The sequence below is a fragment of the Phodopus roborovskii genome, unplaced genomic scaffold (assembly GCF_943737965.1).
Source record: "Phodopus roborovskii unplaced genomic scaffold, PHOROB, whole genome shotgun sequence".
Taxonomy (NCBI): domain Eukaryota; kingdom Metazoa; phylum Chordata; class Mammalia; order Rodentia; family Cricetidae; genus Phodopus; species Phodopus roborovskii.
The window spans coordinates 14,728,239-14,753,360 of NW_026126541.1; the positions used below are offsets into that span (position 1 = coordinate 14,728,239).

At 51.5% G+C, this 25,122-nt stretch overlaps 2 protein-coding genes across 3 annotated transcripts; one reads left to right on the forward strand and one right to left on the reverse strand.

Moving 5' to 3' along the window:
- Positions 1–202: 202 nt before the first annotated feature.
- On the reverse strand, positions 203–16,445 carry Dpcd (deleted in primary ciliary dyskinesia homolog (mouse)). Of its 2 annotated transcripts, XM_051199658.1 has the most exons (6): positions 16,311–16,445; positions 12,383–12,463; positions 6,398–6,522; positions 5,857–5,990; positions 1,163–1,265; positions 203–774 (listed from the first exon to the last, which is right to left on the reverse strand). In XM_051199658.1, exons 1-6 carry the CDS (start codon positions 16,372–16,374, stop codon positions 670–672), a joined length of 612 nt encoding a protein of 203 aa, XP_051055615.1. In that variant the 5' UTR covers positions 16,375–16,445; the 3' UTR covers positions 203–669. The 2 variants fall into 2 exon arrangements, with proteins under 2 accessions (XP_051055615.1, XP_051055616.1); XM_051199659.1 differs by lacking the exon at positions 12,383–12,463 and having other exon boundaries at positions 16,311–16,426.
- On the forward strand, positions 16,425–24,920 carry Poll (DNA polymerase lambda). The gene is made up of 9 exons (XM_051199657.1): positions 16,425–16,524; positions 17,259–17,405; positions 18,589–18,883; positions 19,079–19,223; positions 19,515–19,832; positions 20,688–20,861; positions 21,566–21,694; positions 23,597–23,765; positions 24,052–24,920. The coding sequence occupies exons 1-9, from the start codon at positions 16,440–16,442 to the stop codon at positions 24,414–24,416; spliced, it is 1,827 nt and encodes a 608-aa protein (XP_051055614.1). The 5' UTR covers positions 16,425–16,439; the 3' UTR covers positions 24,417–24,920.
- Positions 24,921–25,122: the final 202 nt, after the last annotated feature.

Genomic DNA, 25,122 nt, shown 5'->3' on the forward strand with positions numbered 1-25,122 from the left:
CCCCGGGAGGGCAGAAATCAGATTTCAATTCAGAAATGTGTAGAGGGAAGATAAAAGCATGGCTCTCTGTCCCCCCCCCCCCAAGGCTTCTTTTCCTCTACCTCTTTGAGGTATGGGGTATGGACAAGGGACTATGAAAGGGCTTTAGGAACCTGCTGTTACCTACAGTGACCTTTCATTGTGTCCCACCACACACACACCGTTGACAAACTGTAACGGTCCTCACTTTAATAACCATGGCGTGTTAACATTCTGTGCTCTTCCCAAGATTGCTGATGTGCTGCCATAGGCCTCAGGTGAGTCTTTCCTAGGCCAGCACAGGGGAGCTTGCAAAGATGCGCAGCCTTAGCCCCACTCTTCCCCCTTTAGCTGGGAGGCTTGTGTGGCAGGTCTCCAGGATGGGAGGAGGGAGTCATCACACCAGCATCTCCTCTAGGAAGGCCAGGGTGCCTGGAGACAGGCACCACACAGAAATAGATAAAAGGGCAATCCTTCTAGAACAACTCCAGATGACTTTACTCAGGAACAAAACCGTGGGCAGAGGCACGCTGTGCCCCAAGAGCCAGTTCTGTGGACTCTAGTCCTTAGAAGGGAAGAAGCCCGTGCCAGGAGAGCCAAGCCCGCAGTCTCGCAGCTTCCTCAACCCTGGAGGTGCAAGGCTCAGGACAGCTACTGGGTCTTACAGTCCCCGTCACTGCCGTGGGCCGTCTTTACCTTCTTTAGCTCCTTCTGTAGCTCTGACTCAGCCGCCATGACCTCCTTTGGCTTCTGATACTGTGGAGGGAACCAGGGAGAAAGCGTAACTCAGTTACCAGCCCCTCTGCCCACACACTCACCCTGGCTCCTTGTACATGAGGGGACCTAGGTGTACAGGTCTGAAGGACTTGCTCAGGCCCCATGGCTGGGGAGGGACGGCCCCGCGATGAGGACCCAAGGTCTGTGACTTTTCACCAGTCTCCATCATACTGTTAGGTGTCATGCCCCCATCCCCGAGGGGTGGGGTGGCTCTTTCTTGGTGTCTACCCACCCCCACCCCCTCTCCCCATGAGTAGGAGATGCCTGTTCTTCAACAAGCACACCTAGGGCTTGGGACGCCTGGAGGCAGGGAGGTGGGTGAGGGAAGAGGGACCTCTTCCTGCCGCCAAGTCTGGACAAATCTTACAGAGATGATCAGGGTGCAGCTGGCGTGAGCAAAGCTGAGTGCAGAGTCATCCAGAGGAAGCTGGTGTCTGTCTAGGTCAGGGACGGAGAACTTCTTGTAGTACCTGTGGAGACGCCAAGAGCCTGCTGGGGAAGCAACATGGCAGCCCCACAGTTGGGCACCAGCTCCCTTGTCCGGTTTCTACACAGCCCCCCACTTTCTATGCAGCTAGACAGGAAGGGGGGACCCACAAGCACGGCCTGGTTCGTTTGTGGTTCTGGAGTCAAAAGGATGGTGGTAGTCTTAGGCCAGGCCAACCAAAGGTGAGCAGAGCCAGTGAGAGCTCTGTGGTTAGCCCAGGGGTGGAGGTGACTCACCAAGAGGGCTGGCACTCAGGTACACAAAGAGCTGCCCAGGGGACACCAGAAAATGGGACATTTATCCTAACAAGCATCAGCAGGGTCTCTAGGGCTGTTTACCTCAAGTCTTACAGTTACTACTTATATGAGTAGTAACTCACTGAAAGATTGGGCCACTTTTGTCCCCACCATGACAACCATGTGTCTTTCCAGGCCTAAAGCCAGACAGGAAGCAAAGTCCACCTCAAGGGGCCGTCTCCCTGGGAGGACAAGAGACCAGTGGGGCCGACCTCAGACTCTTCCTTTTCGTGTACAGTAAACACAAAACCAACCACACAGCACAGACTCCCAGACTTTGCCAAGAGGGAACGCAGTTGAGGATGCTGCCTGCTTTCCCGGTCAGCTGTCAGCAGCGGAGTCAGGGGCAGAGATTTTCTCAAGCCTGGTCCTCACCTGATGCTTGCTAGATGAGAGCCTAAAGAAAGGCCCTTCCTCTCAACTTCCTTAGTGGACGTGTGGGCTGGGCACTAGCCAAGGGCTGCTAGAGCCCCTACCTGGACAAGTCACTTTCTGTAGAGAGAGCGGCTGTGCGGGCTGAGGAGGGAAATGCCCCGGGCAGGTACAAACAAACTCAAGAGAAGGGCCTGGAGAGAACGGCCCTTTTAATACTTCAGAGGGGCCTGGCCCTTGTGGTGACAGCTACTCAGAGTCCACTTCAAAAGCCCTGATGCCCTGGGGACTCAGAGAGTTGACATCAATGCACTGTTTCTGCCCTGTCTTCCCTGCTCAAATCCCTCAGTTCAGAAGAGGCTCTGGGGCCCCTCTCTTCCCGAGTTCCGTCTCCCCACCAAGGTGCTGGGACCCAAAGAAGGAAAAGAATGTTTATTTAAAGACTGACAGTTCAAAAGGAGTGGGGGCTGGGGACCCTAATGGTACTGCAGGTTGCTTTCTTTTCCAAAGCTCTGCCCCAGGGAAAGGCGATCCATCTGCGGCAGTGGGGGCAGTGGGCGGAATGCCTGCTACACCCTCTTCCTAGCCCACAGGCTGAGTGAGGCTTTTCCTGGGGCCCGGCCAGGCTAGCAAAGGTGGCAGACACTGATAATAGCAGGGGGTCAAAGGTTAAACAGTGGAGATTAGGTGAACACAAAGGCTTGTTAGGAAGTGTTAACATCTTCCCTGCAAATATACACAGAAAGCAGGACCAGGAGAGAAGCCCCTCCCACCCCAGGCGGGGCCAATGGAGGAGCTGCAGCTCAGGGCTCGTCCCCACCCCCACACCCCCCAAAGCAACTTCAGGATCACAGAGAATTTAAGGTGTATGGCTTGCCCCTTCCTTCCCCTACTCCTGCCTCCAGTCTAGGGAATGGAGGTCGCCGGTGCCAGGCGAAGTCCAGGCCCTAAATACCATGGATTTCGTTTATTGGGTGGAGACGCCTGGCATCCAGTCTGCTGGTGAGTGAAGGGCTCCTCTGCCTTTCCCTCTGCACAGGGCACCCACTCTTCTTAGGGCTTGCCACGACAATAACCGAACTAAGTGTATCACCAGCAACTGGAGACAGGAACCCACTGTGCTTCTGGAAAGGTCAGAGTGACTTCTTGTCCCAGTCTACTTGTACCCCCCACCCAATTCCCTGCAACCCCTCACACTGTGAATGGGAAGGGGCGCAGATTGGGCAGGGTGGAAGCTGCGGAGGGAGAGCTGAGGCAGGGGCAGGGCCGCTGTGGACAGTTGTACAGGCCCTGCCCTATACATCTCTAACCTGCACACCGGCCTGGCAGGTATCCAAAGAAGTCCCCAGCCAATCCTGCCCTGAGAGTGGCAGCAGGTAAAGAAACTTAAACCTCAAGTACTGGGCAAACTACATGGCTACTTCCTGCTGTCTGTAGAGTCACAATGAACAGGCCCATGCTCAAGGTTCTCAGAGTCTTACCAAAGGGAATCCCACCGAGTCTGACTGTCCCAGTTATCCGAGCAGAGTCGGGTCGTCTAGTAATACTCACTAATAAAACCCCAGTTACAGTATCGTCAATGCCAAGTTAGCCAGGCTCTCTTCAGATCCCTTGCTTTGGCAGCTTGGCCATGGTATAGGGTGTATGCATGTATGTGATGTCAATTTCCTCAAACTGTTGTGAGGTATTGTAAGCACGCTTTCCACAAGTGAGGAGAACTTGGCCGGAATCTACCATTGACACCTGGCAGGCAGAAGCTAGATCTAAGCCAGAGCCTTCTAGTCCAGCACACTCCATCTTTGCACTTGCAGCTGCCAGCTTCCAGGCTGAGACGTGGAACCTTCTTTACACAAACAGCTTATCAGGAGCAGATGGTGCCACACCAGGATCCTATAGAAAAGGGTTCTTCCTTCCCGTTCATCTTATTAATACCCGAGGCCAAGAACTACCACCAGACACTGGGTCAACTTCGTCAAGCAGAGTGACTAGCCCAGTTCTGCAGGAGCCAGGCAGACACCAACAAGGCAACTGTGTAGCTCTGGTCAGGAACCACGGTCCAGAATATTACGACGAGGGCACACCTCATTGTAAAGAAAGGTGGGGTCCGAGAAGAAAAGTGTCGTGGTGGGAAAAATGCCTCGGCGATACTAGTCTCTGCATATGCCACTTTATGGTTTTTATATGCATTTCTATGACCATTAACATATAGATGAGAATAAATATGCTTCATGTCCACCTCTGATGATGTGATGATCAGGAAAGAGATTTAAAAAGTATTCTAGAAGAAACTAAACTCTGCTCATATAAAACCCTGTTGTGTTTTGTTTGATGGCTGGAAGGAAGTACAGGTAAGGATTGTATTTCTCCAGGTGGAAGGTAGACATTCCATCGGGCACAGGAAAGAGCTGGTTAAGTTTGGTGGCCTCTCCGGTCTACTTCCTAAAAGAGGGACCTGCAGGGGGCAGGTGAGCCTAGTTAGGACTCAGAAACTCAGTTCCAGAGTGGGCACCAAAATATCATTTTTCCCCTTTGTGGGAAGCCTTCCTCCTAGGGTACCACACCCATCCTACCTTGCCTCTAATAGCATCTCAAAAATGTCCCCAAACCCTGCCCTTGGGTGCTAGAATGCCCCACTAGCCACAGAGCCCCTGGCCAACAGCGCCACCTATGGTATATATGGCATACGCTTGCCTTGCAGGAGATGGGGCCCAGAGGACGGCTCACAGATGAAATTTTTGGTGAGCTAGCTAGCTTCTCTTCTAACGCTCGCTTGTAATCACATTTCTGCCTGATATCTGTATTCCACAGTGACCTCTGGGGGACAAAAAGGAGGCAGCAGCCAGGTCCACAAAGTGCTAGGCTGCAGATTCAAATGCTATCAGAAGCACTTTTGTTCCCAGTTTGGACCCAGGGCTTTGGACGCCAGGGAATGCTTGCTGAAGCACGGAGTTTGTTTTCCTGCAGGCAATTTCTCTGTTGTCTGAAATTGCTAAACCCCACTTTAGGCACTGACTCCTGTTAATGATGAGAACAATAACGGGAATAAACTGCCTTTTATCTGAGGGCTTCAGTGTGCTTTATAAACGCAAACCCTTATTATTATGACTTTGTATTTATAGACAGGGTCCACTACAGGGGCTGCTGGCTGCATGGACAGCAATAATCCTGAAATTAATTCATTCATCTCTACCCTTTCCCTTGTCCCCTTAACCCTGCCAAAGTGACAGGAAGTGGGGGCGCTAAGAGGGGGCAGGACTCGGGGCTGCGCTGCAGGCGGCCGGCAGGAAGTTCCCCTGCTTCCCTGTAGGTAGGCCTCTTAGGCAGAGGGAGGCTGTACCACTCCACCCGAAGGGGTTTCTCACGTGAAACAGTAGATGGTGTACTGGCACCATGGGGTTAGGCTCTGTACCCCAAGCAGCAAGCTGGGTAGTTTGGCAGCTTGTGGATGAGGAGATTAAAAAAAAAATCTCCCAAAATGAAGCCCCAGTTTAGAATTGGCCCCATTATTCTCTGCAGCTCAGGTTGAAACGGATTCACTTCTAGACTCAACGGTGACCAGAAAACCTCAGCACCTGCTGCCTTCTCCCAGCAGATCGGAAACGGAATTCTAGAGGTTTCCAAGAGCCAAACTTCTACCTACTTCCCCTTAGCCCAGGGAGGGGTACCTTCCAGGACATGGCTCCCTAAGTTCCCTAAGTTCACCAGGTCATGGACATAACAACCTTAGAGTGAAACTACAGAGTCAGTCACATGACCCCAGTCCGTGCCAGGTTCCAAACTGGCTCGGGCTCTAGCTTGGTGGAGCTGCTGCCCCACAGCCACCTCACGCCCCTCAGCGCCCCTGAGATCGCGCCCATTCTACCCCAGCTCACACACAAGTACACAGCTGCCCACCACGCCACTCACTTTTTGTTGGTCGTTCTAACAATGATGCAGCGCTCTTTCTGGGCCACAGAGACACTATAGACATCCTTCGGGTAGGGGAGATTTCGAATCCGCCACTGGAAACTTGTTTTGGTGTCCTTGCGCATGAAGATGGGCTGTGAAAAGCCAATCGGCCCAGGTCAGCCTCAGGGCCCATATGTAGAATGACCTTGAATTTCTGCTTCTCCTGATTCTACCTCCCCATGTGCTGGCATTACAGGCATGTCTACGATGCTCAGGTTATCAAGGGCCATTCTTGGGGAAAGGTACAAAGAGTTGGCCCCTCACCCTCCCCAGGCTCTAGGCAGAGCCTGACAGGAATCATTCTCTCTGGTCTTCCCCATGGCTCCCACAGGAAGACCTTGCCCTGGAATGGCCATGATAAACCCTTTGGTGTTCACACAAACCTAGTGTGGCTAGGTGGGCACAGTGGATAGAAGGTGGTGAATAAATCGTGGTCCCTGCCCTGAGTGGTCAGAAGGCTCCTCCCAGTCCCCATAAGACACTGGACAAACAGACATACATTGGCATTACTTTCCTTGATGAGCTCGGACCCCAGGCTCCCGGCTCCTGACAGCATTGGCTCACCCACTTCAAGCTGCCACTGGCCCAAGGCCCCCAGGGCATTTTTCACGCGCCATTTTCTCACTGGGAAGAGAAACAAAGAATGAAAGCTCTTTCCCACCAAAAGGGAGCAGGACATTGTGTAACTGGAACAGGACAAGCTGGCGCTTCCTCTCCAAGGCTGGGTCTCTGTGCGTCATCGTATAACCTGTGAAATCAAACTAGGCCACTTCAGCAGCAACAGCTTGCAAAGTGCACGGAGAGTGAGACAGGCAGCCGGAACTGGGATACGGCTCTGAGAGGAGTCATGGTCTGTGGCACCGAGGAGAACGCAGAGAGCTGGCAAAGGCCACCATTACTATCTGTGAAAGGATTTGTTGTGGTGGTTGTGGTGGATGTTTTTAAGCTCTGCTCCTCCTTCCTTTAGGTCTGTAGCCTAGGCCACTACTGATCCATCTCAGGTGGTTTTCTGGCTCAGCATCATGGGTGCTGGCTGGGCTTACAGACCTAACTCACCCTGCCTGTTTGGGTTTTGTTTTGTTGTCTTTTAAAATAAGGCACGTTTATTGTGGAAATCATAAATCCAGACCTGAGTTCAGTGGGCAGGACTGGGAAAACAGCCAGGGTCTCCCCGAACCCCACTCAGCCCTGTGCTGGTGGCTGCTGCTATGTGGTCCCACAGAGGAGATGCTGTCCCGAGGGGCACCCTCTGTCCCTGCCCTTCTGCTGTAGTAAGACGCCTGGGCTGCTGAGTTGGGGCATCCTCCAGCAAGGGCTGAGCAGTCACTGCTAAAATCTTGCAGCCTCCTATAGCTAGCTGCTCTAGGAGCTGAACACCTTGGAAAGGGCCTGGTGGGCTATAACAGCTACTTCCAGGGACAGGTCTCTTTCCAGGAAGGGGCAGAAGGGGGGCAGCATCAGGCCTGCAGCACCTGAGGAGCTGGGGCCAGGCTTGCACATGCACACTCCTGTGAGCACAAAAGCCACACAAATCCGTGATGTAGAATTAGAACCTTCCCTTGAATATGGGCTTTTTATAAGGTCTGCTGCATTCTGCAGTGTGGTTTTATTACATCTTAGGGCCCAAAATTCTCCCTAGAAACACATTTGCAAGTTTATAATGAAAATTAATAAGGACGAGTAAAACTTGGAAATATGCTTTCTAGGCAACTTCTTCCTCCCACAAATACTTCCTTAAGTGAATGGACTGTGACTGGGAGGGTTAGCAAAGGCAGCCACTGGAACACCTCAGTGCAAGACAGCCTCAGGGGCCTCTGTCACAGGTGCAAACAAGTGACAGCTACCTCCTAGCAGCAGCTTACTGTGACGAGATGACAAAGCCTGTTCCCCACTACAGAAAACATCACCCCTGGGTCCTCAAACTATGTATAACATGCTGTGCACAGACTGGGGTGCAGCTTAGTGGTGGAGCCTTTGCCCAGCACACGTAAGACCCTGGGTTTGCTCCTCAGCACTAGGAAGAAGGGGGAGCGAAAACCCAGCAACAGCTATGTGTAGAAGCAAATGAGCAGAAAATGGCCTCTCCCGATGCCCTGAGAACAGTGCTGGCGATGGCTCTCTTGCCAGGGTACAGGACACAGACAGGCACCTGAGACCACTTGGCTTTTTCCAAGACAGGGTCTTACTGTGTAGCTCCGACAGTCCGACAACTCGCTCTGTAGACCAGACTGGCTGTGAACTCACAGAGATCCACCTGCCTCTGCCCTGCAGGTGCTGCGATTAACAGCGTGGGCCACTGTGCCTGGCTGAGGCCACTTAGTGTTGGGCACCTCCAGGTCCCCATGGCGTTACTGTACGGTGGAACACAGCCATTGCAGGAGTGAGGGCGAGTTCACTTAGGAATGTCTGGGCCTCTACTTGTCAAGGAGAAAGCGCTTCTTCCCCAGCTACTCGCCTTTAACCCTTGCCTTTATTTTCCAGGGGTCTGAGGGTAAAGAATTACTGAGGAACAGTGAGACCCACTTGCAAAAGGGACAGTTGAAATTCATGCGCCACATACTTAGAGGGCTGGCAGAACAGAGGCTATAGGCTATCTTGGGCTAGATACCAAAACCCTGTCTTAAAACAACAGAGAACTCAGGTCGTATAGCCCCCCACTCAGAATTCAGTCATCAATAAAGAGGAGGACTACAGTCTCCAGGGCTCTTAACAGATGTGATACCCTAAAAGCTTTCTTCAGCACTCCATTTCTTTCTTTTTCATTGTTGGTTTGGAGACAGGGTCTCTCTATGCAGTCCTGACTGTCCCAGAACTCACTCTGTAGACCAGGCTGGCCTTGAACTCACAGAGATCTGCCTGCCTCTGCCTCCCGAGTGCCGGGATCAAAGGTGTACGCCACCATGCCCAGCTTGTGTTTCTATTCTTATACTGCAGTCTTTAAAGCCCAGGTTTGGTTATCCGCAGGGGAAATATGATGAATTTATAGCTGGGCTGGCGAAGCAAGATGGCCCTGTGATGATGGGCTCTGTCGTGTGACCTAGGGACACCATCACTATTGCTCCTCGGGCCAAGAGTCACTGCAGCTTTCCCCAGAATGCAGATGGCAGCTCAGTTTTCCACAGAAGCCTGCCCTAGAAGGAAAAGTCCCAACACTTCTGGTTTCCTTATTTCTCCTTGGGGAATAATATTCCTAGAGTGTAACACAGGAGTTCCCTTTCCAGTCTTTCAAGAGGCAAGATCCATGGAAGGTTCTGGAGTCCTTACTTTTCCTCTCACATGTGGCCATCAGTGTGCACATGCAGAAACAGTCTTGGTTTTCCGGTGTCACCTTTGTTCCTGTACTCAAGGACAGCTCCTGCAGCAACAGAGGACCGTTGCCACCTGCTGTCACTCTGATTTGATTATATGTTAAACCCAAGCTGGTGTGCACAAGGCAGCTCCCTGGGACGCTGTCATCTCTTCTCGGCTGAGTCAGGGCCAGGCTCTGGAAGGAGACTTCAATGATCCCATAAAGGGTCTGACAGGCGATGTATGAAGGAGGCAGTGCCTGGGGGCCTTTCCCCAAGTCAGCAGGACGCAGGCGGATGCCCCAGACAGCTGAAAGCAGCCCCATCTTTCAGGTGGGCTGGAAAGTGCAGGTCCTAAAGGCCCCTTTCCCCAAAGCTCCGAGGCCTGGCCCACTTCCAATACGGATAATTACATTCCCCTTCCTAAATACTCCCTGCAGCTTACACTGGATGCAGGATTCTTCTTTTCTGCCCTAAAACACTGCAACATTGCTATGTGGCTATTAAACAGCTGCCGTGGCCCATCCCTGAGGAGGCTGAAGGGAATCGAGTGGGCCATTTATAAAGCCGCTGAAGGGCCTGGGGATGAAAGTGCTCAATATCCTCCAAATGCGGCCTGTGGTGGTTAGGCTGGCGGTCAAATACCAAAGCAGATTAAGAGGTAATCCAAATGTAATCGCTGGGGGACGGTCTGCCCTTCAGCCTCGGCCCCCTGGACACGCTGTGTTCTTCTGGGGCTTGGTTTGATGTTCCGATCATTGTTACAAGGCCCTTCAGCTTTTTCTCTATGAATACATACAGCGTTCATTGTGGGGGGTGGGAATGAATAGCCCCGAGAGGGTAGAAAAAAGATGACACTAACATGCTTATTAACACCGACTGGAGGAACTTTGTCCCAGACAGATGCACACCTACTGGCAATTCTTCCTCTGTAAATTACTTTCTGAGCTTTTTTTTTTTTTTTTTTTTCTAGCAGAAAACCTGTTTGACCAATTATCAAATTTGTGTTTTAGCTAGGGAAAAAATGGAAACCATTCCTCTTACTGCCGCAAAAACCATATCTACATTCCACTTCATAGTGTGCACAAACCAGTTCTGGTCCTGAGATTATGTTTATAACATTTACATTAATAGCTAGACATGGTGGCATGTGCTCAGTCCCAGCCACTCAGCACACTTGAGGCCTGAGGACCATAAGAGCCTTAAAAGTTTGAGGCCAGCCTAGGTAATGCATAGAGATCTTGTCTCAAAAACAAACAAAAACCCTAGTAGTGGACAGTTCTTTGCAAGGGGAGTTGGGTTGGAGGTTGGGGGAGATAAAAAAATAAGAAATGGATCTTAGAGCTTGGTTGCACACACCTTTAATCTCAGCCCTATGGAGGCTTAGATGGGAGGGTTACCCAGCCTGGGCTACACAGTGAGTTCCAGGCTACATAGGAGGACCAAGCCTTGAGAAAACAAGAACAAAATAAAGTGAAGAGGATTTAAATGTTCTTAGCTCTAACACTATGCCGCTGTACACTGCGGCTTAAACACTTCCTGGGATGGAGCCAAGCTTCCCTCTGGCTCAGACGCCTCCCAGCTTTGTGATTTTTAACATGGTGTTAACATCTCTCAGCTTACTCCTTCAACTGTAAAATGGGGACACAGTGCCTATGTCGTGGGGCCTTCATGAAGATGCTTACATGACGTAAGTCAGGTAAAGCCCCTGGAATGATGCCCAGGTAGTGTGTTAGTGTCACTATTAGGTAAACCAGCCACATGGTGACTATGTCCCTAACAGTTCTTGCTGTTAAACAAAAGGAAGTTTGAAGGCCATGGTCTAGCCCAACCTGCCACCACTAGAAATGGTACGGCAGAGCACAGCGCACTACAGAAAGGAACCTGGCCTCATTCTTAATTTTAATATCACACTCAAGCATGGCAAAGGGGCCGGGTTGTCTGTCTATTTTTATGGCCTCCACAGCCCTACCTGCTTTATTTGCTGTGTGGAGAAAAGAAGTGACAAGAGGGGCTGGGCAGGAGCTGTGGCTGGGCTCAGGGTGACGGTGGTGGCTAGCTCACGTGACCTCTGCTTTTATAACTTCTCCCCTGTTAGACATTCCAAGGCTGTCACCCCCTGGGAGCACTATAAATTACAATGCATTCTGAGGGTATTACTACTCTATTGGTTTCCAACGAATCAGTGTCATATGCTAAACACATCAAGATTTTTAATAGCGCCAGACTAAACCAATTGGGACTGGAGCCCAAGCAGCTCATAATAAGAGAGGACCAACACTTCACTGCAATCGAGCATGCGCAGGGCACACATTTGAAGACTGGAGACTGACAGAATATGCAAACCAATGTAACCAATGTTGTCAGTTCGAGACATTTATGAGCTGTCGGGAAAGGGGAAAAAGAAATTCCCTCACCAATACTACCTGTCGATCAGACCCAGGAAGAAATGAAAGTCAGGGATAAAGGCAGGAAAATAACTCAGCCCATGATTCCATCATTGGTCTTAGCATTTCACATGCAACTTAATAAAGAGACCAGCTCCCATGGCGGACAGCTTTGAGCCCTGGGTCACAGGGCCAGTCACCCAACTCTGGGAAGTCAGTTAATGCCGATGTGCATCCCGGGAACAGAGAACAGGCAAATCAAATAATCCCCAGAAATCCGAGCTGGACCTCCTATTCACGAGCCTGTTCTTATGGAGGGGGAACCTGTGGGCACAAAAGCAATTGTGCCGCAAAATCACCACTCCTACCCGGTTTACATCATTCTTCAAGATGGGGGTCAAAAAAAAAAAAAAAAAAAAAAAAGATGAGGGTCGTATTTATTTAATGGTATCATCTAGGGGTGAGGTCAGAAGCTGCCACATCTGATGTTTGCCCTTGGTGTGGCTTCAGGAAACAACAGAACAAGCAAGCAAAAACCTTGAGCGAGCCTCGGTTTTACCACACTCCCTTCTACCCAGCCTCCTCTGTGATCTGCTGAAATTCCATTGTTTCTTAGAACCCCACTCCTGACCGAGAGAGGCTCGGTCACCCTCCCGTTTATCTGGAGGTGGGGGTGGGCGGGCTGTACTGGGCAAAGGGCCGCTCTGCTTTTCAGGGTCACACTGAGGTCAAGCCTAAGGCCAGGCGCATTCAGTGGGCCTCGACCGGTGCCAGGAGCTGCCGAGGACCCTCCAGGAGCCCCACACTTACCAAGTAGTTCACTTGTCTTCTCGTCATATTCTTCTGCCATTTCCTTCCCATCTGGGAACAAATAATGCACCATCCTCTTCCCTACACACAAAGCAAAGGAAGAGCGCTTTACCACAAAGCCGCCCTTGGCCTTGCCCCCTGCAGACTGAGCCCTTTATCCCCCAAACCACAACAGCCTGAGGACCTGGCCAGAGCCTCCCCTGAGCTTCTTGCCAACTAATGGCCACCATCACTTATAAGATGTGTTCCACGCTCCCTTCCCTTCCCTTCTCTGAACACATTTGCTATGCTGCTCCCACCATCAAAAAGGCCAAGTTTCTTCTCAACCTCAGAACTTTCCTCACTCTTCAAAACCTAGTTGGAACAACACTTCCACTGCAAGTCTCCCTTACCTGTCACTCGCAGCCCAGCCACCGTGGCAGATGAGCCTCTTCCTCCTCTGTGCCCGCTCTGTATTTGAGTCTACCTCACAGCACAGCATTTACCCCATACCAGGAGAGTGTTAAAATGCATCTGGTATAAATGACATCCTATGTCATTTCCTACATCCAGGGCTACAGGCTCTGACGTGAGCTGGGTTTCCTGACAGGCCCTTCCAACCACACCGGCACTCCGCCTTCATTTACACATCTCTAGGCCACTCCCAGCAGATTCTGGGATGCTATCATCATGGATCTTCCTGACACACACTTGGTTTATGGTTTTACATGTCTTATGTGAGTCTTGGTTATTGCTTGTCTCTTCTATTGGGTTGGGGGAGTGGAGAGTCCATGGTTTCCCCGAGCTCAGCCACAGGACATGGTATGTAGCAGGAACTCAAATGCTGACTGAAAGTATGAAAAACATTGATAACAGAACCCATGGGAGTCTCCTAGCCTACAAGCACTTGCTCAAGGGAGGGCTGTGCAATGCCTTCTTTTTCTTCCAGGCAGGTAAGTAGATACAGGTAGCTAAGCTGCCTCAGGAAGACTGATAGAAGGAACCTCCATCAACTTCAAGAATAAGAGCCCTAAGGTGGCTTTTTCCTGTTTAATTCACTCCTCTAGGACACAGTTTCCTTGAGTCATTCCTAATGGACTCTGGGCAGGCCTCAACAATCAATCAACAATATCAATAACAACAATAACAACAACAATAATAACAATATCAACCCCCTTAAAAATCTGAATACTTCACGGGTAAGATTGCTTGCACTGCAGGCATGAGGAACTGAGTTTGAATCTTAGCATCCTACTGTGCATGCCTGTAACCCCAGCATTGGGAGGCAGAAACAGCAGGTCCCAAAAGCCAATAAGGCAGAGACTAACAGAGGGTTGCAGTGAAAAATCTGACCTTCACACACCTGGCATCCTGCTATGGCCTCTGTGTGCATGCATATGGGTATGTGCTCCTGCACACTTACATGCAAGCATCACACACTAATACATCATACCCCCCCCAATACTGCCCTATGATCAGAAGCAACAAAGCAGACTTTAGCATGCACCTGAATAGTTACGTTCACGTCAGTCAATAGACAGAAGCAACCAAGAGCCCATCAGCAGAGGGACGGACGTTGGGGAAGAGTACACACACACAGTAAGAGGCTGACATTGCGCAGGTACAGTCAGCAGGTCTCTCAAGCATGAGGACCCGGATTTGGTCCTCAGCATTCACATACAAAGTCTGGGGCGGTGACAAATCATATAATCCCGTGACTGGGCAGTTGGAGGCAGAGGATCCTGGGGCTCACAACAGCCAGCCAGCCTAATTGGCAAGCCCTAGGCCCCAGAGAGAGACTGTTTCTCAAAACAAGATAGAGACCAGCAAGAGGCAGCTGAGCTGGTGAAAATGCTTGTCACCGGCCTTGATGACCTGATTGAGCCCAAAACTCATTGGGTAGAGGGAAAGAACCAATTCCCACTAGTTGTCCTCTTATCTCCATACATATGCTATGTCAGGAGTACAAATGCACACATATAAATGTTAAAACAAACACAATAAACCCAAGGTTGACCTCTGTCCTCCACAAGCATGCACAAAATATAAAAAAAGGAAATCCTGCACATATGACAACATGGATAAGCTTAAGAACCTTGTGCTGTGTGAAATAATGGCATCAGATGCTATTTGACTCCACTTACATGAGGCTCTTAGATTAGTCACACTAACTGAGACCCAAGGAAGAATGGTGGTTGCTAGGGGCTGGGGAGAAGCCAGGGTTGGTTTTGAGAATGAAAAGTTTTGGAGATGGATGGTGGTGACAGTTGCAACACAATACAAATGTGAAATTAATGACACCTAACTGTGCACCTAAAAAATGGTTACTATTTAACCACAATAAAAACAAAACCAGATCAGTCATGGTGGTACATGCCCTTTATCCTAAAACTAGGGAGATAGAGGCAGGAGGATCTCTACGCCTTCAAGGCCAGCCTGATCTACACAGCACGTTTTAGGTCAGCCAGGAGAACTAGTGAGACCCTGTCTCAAAATGCAAACAGAAAGACCACTATCCTGTGAGGTCTTCACACTGTGAGACCAGAGCATGTCCCGACTTACCTTCACTTTCTGCCATCTTCTACCCCTTACAGCCTTCTGAGACATGAGACTTACTTAATCTGTCTCCAGGCACCTGATAATGCAGGCAGTGCCAGAATGGCTGGAGGTGACTGTTTTCCTAACACTCAACCAGCTATACACTCACACTTCATTTCTACTTATCAGATACCTGCCAATGGTCCTTTAGGGGGTTGAAAACCCCCTCTCCTGTTTGGTGATTGCAAACACCACCTCTCCTGTTTGGTGATTATCCACAGAGAAAATGATTTTCACCTCCATGCTTTCTTAGCATTTCACAGTGTCTCAATGCGCCCCCCCAAAAAAAAAAAAACCACCTAGGGTCTCCTGCCTTAGCCTCCATGACAGGCATGGGCTGCAATCTCCTGCTAAGATCCCAATGCAAGCTGCTATTGACTTACATGTCTTTCTTGACCACAGGCCATAGGTCCTTTTGTTTGTGTTTGTGCTTGCTTTTCTATTTACTCTAGCATAGCATCTGGCACATACCAAAGGCCTCCCCAAATGCTGTGGTTAGGAACAAATGAAACCTGCTTTTAATTTCCATAAACCAGGTTCCTTTGATTAGCAGTTACCTGTGGATATAAGCCCCAGCTGTTAAGCTTTAAAGGGAAGAATTCAGAACCAATTCACCCTGGCTGCTAAGTGGGTCCAGGAAAGTAGAGGTAGACTTAGATTGGCCAATTGCAGGATAGGAAAAGCTTGACATCTCAAACTCCCGTTACTTGTCATTTAGCCTTTGGCCCTATTCTAGCTCTCCCAATAATCAGAGAACATTTAGAAATCCACTCTAGACAAAACACAGTTGGGAAGGACCTCTGAAATAACAATGGCAGCCCACGTGCTTCATTTATAGTTGAAGAAAATGCGGTTCTAACAAATTAATAGATGAATTAATGGCAGAGTCGATCTAAAACCCTAGTGTCCCTCCATTCTCTGCCACCGCGCTGCCATCATCAATAGGACCCACATCACGATGCAGTTATACCTGACTACCTATAAAACCTGGGGCTAGTCTAAAACCTTCCTGATTTCAGTGAGAAAAAGTAAGTGGCGGGGGTGGGAAATTTCGCCTCTCAGGACAGCTCTGGGGAACGATGATGAGAGTAAAATGAATTATTGGGAATTGCCAACAGAACTCAGAGCGGGGCGGGATGGTGTAAGGAAAACGAGAGGTGGGTGAGCAGAGACCGGGGTTCCACCCCAGCCGTCTCCCTGGGCCTCAGTTTCCTCCTCTGCAAATGCGGGAAGCTGGCGTGGCCGAGGGCCGCGACAATCCCGCCCTGCCCACCCAGGCTGAGGCCCTCCCTGCGAGCAGCGCGTAGAGCCCGCCCTGGGGGAGGACGGGAGGACGCAGGGCTCGAGTTACCGTCCTGCAGCAGCGCCGTCTTCTCGGCAGCCCGCAAACTCTCCAGCCAGCTAGTCACCGCCATCTTCCCTCCGCCCAACAACGCGCGGCCACTTCCATGGCAACGGCTGGGCCGAGGGTCACTTCCGGATGACCCGGAAGGTATTCTGGGAACTCCCTTTCTCCCCCCCCCCGCCCCCACACACACTCGGGTCCGTTTTCATTGGCTCCCATGGTGAGTTTGTTTGTCTTTGGGGGAGATTCTGGCCCAGACCCTGCGGCTCGGCCGCGTCGGGAGGCTCCGAGGGCTCTTAGGGCCCCAGCACCAGCTCTCCCGGACCCAGCTGGGAGCCCCCGGCTCACGCCAGCTGCACACGCAGTGCGCGTGGCACAGCTGCTCCGGTCGCGCCCACCCCCAGCTGTGAGGGCACCTCACACCTGCACCCCACTTCCCTGCAGCCCAGCCCCCACCCCACCCCACGAGGCTGCGACAGGGCAGGTGCACGGCGTCTGCAACGTTCCCCCAAGTTTCCCTCCGATGACGCGAGGTTGGCGTGCCCTGCACGTGTCCTTCAGAGGCCGCTTTTCTGGGGAGATGAAGGCTTTGCTGAAGATGTAATCCCGTTTCCTGGCCCCTTTTCATTTTGGAAAAGGCTCTTGGAAGTGGGAGCAGAGGCCGACTCTGCGCCCGGTCTGCAGAGCTCCCCTCTCTTAAATGCTCTTTGCTTTGCGTCAAAAGCCACCCCCGACCCGACTTCCATAGTCCCAGCCTTCCCCTGACTTCCCTCAAATACTCTTAAAGCTGAAAGGCTGCTGTGTGTGTAGCTCGTATTAAACCACTGACGTTTAGCTGGGGTCCCTGGGACCTCTGAGAAGGGGTCTCTTGCTCCCAAAGCCTGCTTCTGTACACCAAATAATCTGGGGCAGCCCTCAGACGTGGACTTCTGCATGACATCCATCCTTAAACAGAAAGGCAAGGATCCAGCCATCCAGCTGTCCAGGCAATGGACCCCCAGGGCATCTTGAAAGCATTTCCTAAGCGAAAGAAAATTCATGCAGATCCACCATCAAAAGCACTTGCAAAGATTCCCAAACGGGAGGCCGGAGAAGCTGGAGGTAAGCTGGCCCACTCTCTGAACTCACACGTGACCCACAGCCTTCTGTTGTTTTCGTCCAGATAGTGGAGGTGGCCTTACCTGTGGAGGGCCCCGGTCTCTTTACACCTACCTTGCTGTGGCTTTGGTGTCTGACCTTTTCTCTTGTTTAGAGTCCCATGGTAACTTTGATCTTGCCTTATAGCTGAGAAAGACCTTAAGCTCCCGATCCTCCTGTCTCAGTCTCCCAAGTGCTGGGCTTACAGGTGTGCCGTAGTAACCCCACATCCACCGGCTGTTTCTCTCTCTCTGTTTTTCAGGACAGGGTTTCTCTGTGTAGCTCTGGTTGTCCTGGAACTAGCTCTGTAAAGCAGACTGGCTTCTGCCTCCTGAGTGCTGGAATTAAAGGCGTGCACCACCACAGCTGTACTTTGTCTTTGATAGGCTGTTTGCTGTGTTATCAAGACCTCAGTAAGCAAATATTCCCTGATTCCTCAAGAAGCGGCCCTTAGAATTCTTTGTTGTCCCTGAGGCAGCGCCAGGAGCAAACAAAACCCCCTGAGTCCTCGGGCTTGTTCCAAGTGGTTTTGCCACCAAAATTGTTAAGTAGATGGCAGAGATTTTAAGGGGTTGGAAGCCGAGTCCTCTAAACCGAGGGCAAGGAACTTATAATGGTAAGAAATGTGTGCTTTGCTGGAAAAAAAAAAAAGCGATAAAATGATTTTTGAACTGTGTTCAAAGCAAGAAGGCCTCATTTATTCAGTCACAAATACTTATAGATGGCCTGGGAGATACCAGGCACTGCTCTAGTTTGCACCAGGGACAGGACACAAGTTCTAACCCCCAGCATTCAAGTGATGGTCCTTGAAGAATTTGCTGTGCTTTTGGCAGGATTCTTCGAAGGCATTTTAATCTCTGGATGGCAGAAAATGATTACTTTGAAGGGAGATGATTTCAAATGGTTCATTGTGACTGTATCTAAAAGTTTTCCAGCCCTATGACATACATACATCTGTAATCCCAGCACTTGAAGGTAGAGACAGGAGAATGGGGAGTTCAAGGTTATCCTCTGCTACATAATGAGTTTGAGGTCAGCCTGGCCAGACATGAGATCTTGCCTTAAATAATAGAAATGGTAATAAAATAATAATAATAAAATAATAATAACTGTTGTGATAATAGGCATTTGAATATCCTCTCTACAGAATGGCTGAGTTCCCTGAGGGCTCACGTTATGTCCACTGGCATTGGACGAGCCCGGGCAGAGCTCTTTGAGAAGCAGATTATCCATCATGGTGGCCAGATATGCTCTGCCCAGGCCCCAGGAGTCACTCACATTGTGGTGGATGAAAATATGGACTGTGAGCGGGCTCTCTGGCTCCTCAGACTGCCCCAACTACCCCCCAGTGCTCAGCTGGTGAAGTCAGCCTGGCTGAGCTTGTGCCTACAGGAGAGAAGGCTGATGGACACGGCTGGATTCAGTGTCTCCATCCCCAAGAGGTAGGCTGCCCCTAGCCTTTCTCAAGTGTCTGTTGATACCATCTTGAGTTTCCATCTTGAGTTGTTCAAAAATAACTCCTACTTTTAAAATCATACATACTTGGAAACCAAGGTTTCAGTGGAGGGAAAGGTCGGGAACGGAGACAGGTGAGACTTTTGGTACCCTAACTGCCTGTGACCTCCACTACCCTCTAGTTCCTTGGACCAACCACAGCCCAGCAAGGCAAATGGAGGCACCCAGGAGGCTGTATCCAGGACAACCCTCTCTCCTTCCCCTCCTCACACCAGAGATGCACCTCCTCCTGCAAAGGCAGAAAAGGCACCAAGAACCCCAGCCCAGGTGAGAAGCTCCCATCTCGGCCCTGACCACAGAAGTGGAAAGGCTGGTTCTTATACAGAGAGTTCTAGGTCTCTCTTGATTATGCATCTGCTCTTCTCTACCCAACATTCCTGACGTCTGCATTCACCAAGCCACCTCTGCCATCTAGCCCTGGGCCCTACACCGAAGAAGGCACAAGCCCAGTGCAGTAGTTGCAACCTCATCTTTGAGGCGAAGTAGGAGACACGCTGTCCACCAAACACAACCGTCACTTGAGGGCTCAGACTTACTGTTTCTTCTGTTTGTTTCCAGCTCGGCTCAGGCGATGAAAGCAGTGACGAGGAAATGCCCCAGGTTAGCTCAGCAGATCTGGAAGCCTTGATCAGCGGACACTATCCCACTCCTCCTGAGGGAGGCGCTGTGCCTGACCCAGCCCCAGAAGCCCTGGAGAAGTGGGTCTGTGCACAGCCCTCAAGCCAGAAGGCCACTAACTACAACCAACACATCACAGAGAAGCTGGAAGTGCTCGCTAAAGCCTACAGTGTCCAGGGGGACAAGTGGAGGGCCCTGGGCTATGCCAAGGCCATCAATGCCCTCAAGAGCTTCCACAAGCCTGTCAGCTCCTACCAGGTACTTGGAGGTTGGGAAGAGGTCTCTTTATTAGCTAGTGGTTAATGGCAATGGACATCGAATTTAGTGGTTAAGATTTTATAATGGCTGGGATTTAAACAGAGACACATTGATAATAATAATAATAAGTAGTTGAAAACAGACCAGAAAAATTATTAGGACTGGGAAAAGGATGCCTACGGGTTTATTATACTTTCCCTCTACTTCCAAGTGTTTTTAAGAATAAGGTCAGCTGGGCAGTGGTGGTGTACACCTTTAATCCCAGCACTCGAGAGACTGAGGCAGGAGGAACTCTGTGAGTTTGAGGCCAGCCTGGTCTACAGAGTTAGCTCCAAGACAGCCAGAGTTACATGGTGAAACCCTGTCTGGAAAAACAAAAGCAAAGAAGTTTAAAGCCCATTTATTGTATACTCTGTAGATAAGTTCTCTGTCAGTTTTCCAGTCACTTGAAACTAAACACAGTAACCCATTCACAACGTTTTTGTAAGGTTGAAAGATGGTCCCTGTAGCACTGAAGGGCATAGGTAACCCCCAGACAGTGTGTTCCAGTGACCCCAGTCAGTGTGTTCCAGTGACCCCCGGTCAGTGTTCCGGCCCTGACTGGTCTGGAACTTGGAGATGTGCCTCTGCCTGCACGCACTTCTGCCTCCAGGAGTTCTGGGATTGAAGGCATGCACTACCACTCCTGGCCATTTTCTCTACTTCCTACTGCTGGTCTCTGGGAACCAAGGGACAAGTCCCATATGGTTCCTGGGCTGGCTTTTGGGCAGACACTCTGCTGAAGGAGCCAGATCCCCTTCCTCTGGCTCTCACTTCCTAGCTTCTTACCCCTCCTCTGTACCGCTCCCTCTCTAGGAGGCCTGTAGCATCCCAGGGATTGGCAAGCGCATGGCTGAGAAGATTGTGGAGATCCTTGAGAGTGGGCATCTGCGGAAACTAGACCACATCAGTGACAGTGTGCCTGTCTTGGAGCTCTTCTCCAACATCTGGGGAGCTGGGACTAAGACTGCCCAGATGTGGTACCATCAGGTCACACCCTACCCATCTAGCCGTACCCCATCTTCACTGCAAGAGCCAGGGTCCTTGTGTTTTCCCACCCTGTGTTCTCATGGGAATGGATCCAACTACAAAGGGATCACTTTTCAAGGCTACCAGAGTTCACATCGGTCCCTCTCCTGTCCCCTGAACAGTAGTGCGGCTTAGTGTCCTTGAAGTGTGGACAAGAACAATAAAAACATTTACTCTATCCCACAGACCAGCAAGGGACTTTCTGTTTGTTAGGTTTTTGGTTTGTTTGTTTGTTTGGTGTTTTTTTTTTTTTTTTTTTTTTTTTTTTTTGAGACAGTGTCTCACTATGTGGCTTTGGCTAGCCTAGAACTTGCTATGTAGACCAGGCTGGCCTTAAACTCCTAGAAACTTACCTGGCTCCGGCAAGGGACTTTCCGAGGAGTCCAGGCTTTGGTCTCCATGTCTAAAATGTGGCTCCCTAACCTGGCCATGCCAAGAACGATCTTGGGAGCTGGTGAGAGGGAAGCCCAGAGCCATTTTAGATCAGGGATCAGGGACCAGCACCCCCCCCCCCCAGATTACGGTGTGTCCCACTGCGCTGGACTTGGTCAGTCTTGCCATATGTCTTCCATGGTGGCCGCTGCAGCAGTCACCTGTGCCGTCTGCTCCATACACTCCATGAGTCCTGGGTCCTCATAGCCTCCTCTCTGGCTGTTTCTTCCCAGGGTTTCCGGAACCTACAAGACATCCGAAACCTGGGTTCACTGACCACTCAGCAGGCCATTGGCTTGAAGCACTATGATGACTTCCTGGAGCGCATGCCCAGAGAGGAGGCTGCAGACATCGAGCAGACGGTAAGCATGGCTCTGGGATCGCTAAGGCTTGACGTCAGGAGCCCCTGACCCCTAGCTGGGCAGTCCAACGGGCGGAGGTAGTTACAGGGTTGCCAGAGATCGCAAAGAGAAGATTGTGACTGGAGCTGTAGGCCCAGAGGGCATCAGGTGAGAGCGGGCACTGCGACAGTAGCCTGTGGGTGAGTGTCTCAGGGTCAGAGAGCATGGGCACTGGTGGCCTAGAGTGGAGGCAGACAGTTCCAAGGACTGGGATGTGGGAGTTTAAACTGACCAGATGCGGGGCCAGGACAGAGGTGGTGATCCCTGAGGACTTGATAAAAACAATGGGGCCAGGAGTGGTGGGGCAGCCTTTAACCCCAGCACCCTGAAGGCCGAGGCAGGCGGATCTCTGAGTGTGAGGCCAGCCTGCTCTACAAAGTGAGTTCCAGGACAGCCAGGGCTACACAGAGAAACCCTGTCTTTAAAAAAAAAAAAAAGAAAGAAAAAAGGCAAGAAAAGAGAACTATGGACTTCTCCCCTCAGCATGCACAAATGGCCCAGGTGCCTGTGTCTCTTTGCACGAGTGTAGGGCTGCTCAGGATTGGTTGGGTTCAGATGAAAACTCATAGGATTAGGGGTGGGGCCAAGAGAGCATGGCCAGGATTTAGTTAGGGGTAAGCCTGGCTAGCGAGTTCTCCCAGGGACCTGCTGTATCTGCTCTTAGTATTTGTAATTGTCAAGGCTGACTATGGTCCAGAGGTAGAATCGCCGAGAATGCCCAAGACCCTGCTTCCATCCCCGGCACCACAGGAGGAAAGCGAGAGTTTTACTTGGCCAAGAAATAAGATGTGGCCAAGTTAAAGGTTGGGTTTATATAAGTTTGAGTGTTGAGTCAAGAGAGGCAGGGTATCTGTCCTAGCTGTCTGTGCTGTTTGTTAGCTGGTGTGGGCAACATTCTTTCACTCTGGCCTAGGGTTTTGATCAGCGATAGCTGGGTCAGCCTGCGGTTCTGCCGTGAAACTATGGGACTGGTGTTGGATGGATAGAGAGGCCCTATTGTAAACCCGTCACCAAGCTGTGCTGCTAATGATGACACGTCACTCAGCTACGGTGTCCAGGCCCAGGGAATGTCCTGGTCAGCTGCCAGCCTACCGGTAGCCCATTGGAACCAGTGTAGCCTGCCCACAAGTAGGGCTCCAGCTGGAGAGGGTTGATGGGTTACTCATCTGGGCCGCCTCTTCCCATTCTCCTGGGAGGCTTAAGAAGGGATTGAAGGGATTAGTAACTGCCTGTCAGGTCTGGGGAATTGAGGTGTCCAGGGCCCCAGGAACCTCAGTGTCCTGCAGTGAAGGCGGGAAACATCTACATATAAAAAGGCCTCCACAGCGTTTGCTGGAGGCTAATGGGCTTATTCCTCCTCAATTAGGCCCCTCAGAACTGTCCCATAGCCAGGCCAGTCTTACCCCTCCCAGAATGGCCAGGCCCACTCCCTACTGTCCTTCTTACCCACAGCTGCTGTGGTATTCCTTGCTCCATTTTCTCCCAGCCAGGTTGGAGGCTCTCTGCCAGCCACCTGCTCATGCCTTAAACCCTAACTCCCACACACTGCCACCAGCCCCACCCAGATCCATAGGCAGCTTGAGCTGCAGGGCCGTGGTCTTTTGTCATCAGTGGAGTTTCACAAGCACCCTGGCCACTGGGTGCGGGTTGGGGCCAGAATCCAAAGAGCGACTCTTGTCTTACACAGGGCCCTTCTGCTGAGGCAGAGCCAGTGTCTTCAGCCTCTCCAGGCTTGTCTCTACAGGGCCTTGGTTGCCTCCGCTCAGCTTAGCATAAAGCTTGGCATAGGCCTGGGACATGGGACATAGGTCTTATGCTGTCATGGAAGAGGCCTTCAGCCCTCCCTCATCCACTCTTCCCCAGGTCCGGATGTCAGCCCAGGCCTTCAATCCTGGGCTGCTGTGTGTGGCCTGTGGCTCCTACCGAAGGGGGAAGATGACCTGCGGGGACGTGGATGTGCTCATTACTCACCCAGATGGCCGGTCCCACCAGGGCATCTTCAGCCGCCTCCTTGACAGCCTTCGGCAGCAAGGTATCCACTCTTGTCCTTGGGTGGGCAGGCTGGAAGGGGTCAGCCATGTCACAGTTGTCACCTCTAAGTTCTTTGCAAGAATCCCACCTCTCCTGAGTCCAAAGACACTGTAGAAACAGTGCCCGACATCCTACAGATGGAAGGCCTCGCCTGGTGATAGGTCCACGTTCCATAGATGTGGGGCAGGGTAAACTGGGAATAGAGAATTCAGGGGTTTAGGCATCTTGGGAGGGTCCAGGTAGGACCTGGCCTCTTACTCTACTAGACACCCCTTGTATTGGGCCAGGGTTCCTCACAGATGACTTGGTGAGGCTGGAGGAGAATGGCCAGCAGCAGAAGTACTTGGGTGTGTGCCGGCTTCCAGGGCCCGGGCAGCGGCACCGGCGACTGGACATCATCGTCGTGCCCTACAGTGAGTTTGCCTGTGCCCTGCTCTACTTCACTGGCTCTGCTCACTTCAACCGGTCCATGCGTGCTCTGGCCAAGACCAAGGGCATGAGCCTGTCAGAGCACGCCCTCAGCGCAGCTGTGGTCCGGAACAGCCAAGGTGCCAAGGTGGGGCCTGGCCAGGTGCTGCCCACCCCCACAGAGAAGGACGTCTTCAGGCTCTTAGGCCTGCCCTACCGAGAGCCGGCCGAGCGGGACTGGTGACCTAGGGCTTGGGCAAGGGAGGCCTCCATGCTGGGTCTCATCTAGCCATCCACCACCGCTCTAGCTTTGCCTAGCTTAGCCATGCTACCTCAGTCACTCGCTGTCCTCGGTGAGCCAAGCTGGGGGTTTGGGGCCCCAGGGAAAGAACCAGCCTGCTGGCCCTCTCCTCCGCTGCCCCCTGCTCCTCACCACTGCGCCTAGTAACATTTAAGCAGAACAGGTGGCTGGTCTCAAGCCAGTTTCCTGTGCTGGAGGCCTAGGCTTCTTTCCCACCCCAAGACAGATCTAGATGCTGGGAATTGGGGAGAGGCTGGGGGGGGGTGGTGGCGTGGAGCAGCTGTGGGTTTAGCATCTTCCTAGACCCTTCACAATAGGAGGAAGACATGTGGATTCCCTCACCCACTCACTTCCTGCGCAGCTGGAGCTGCTGGGGATGGCCTGCCCAGACTCTGTGAGGACTGCTTCTGAAGGCCCTGGGGCCTAGTAAAGAGCTTTTGACATTCATCCTGCCTGGTGTCTGTGAGCTACAGCCCCCATCTGTTGTCCTCCACCCCAGCAGAACAAAGATGGGAGCTTAACATCAGAAACCCACATTACTGCCTTCTAGTCGGGCCTGGCTGAGTCAGATCCTGAACCCAAATGGGGTCTAGGGTAGACCGTAAGATGGAGAGTCATTCAGACACAATGGGCCCCTTTCCGCTCCTGT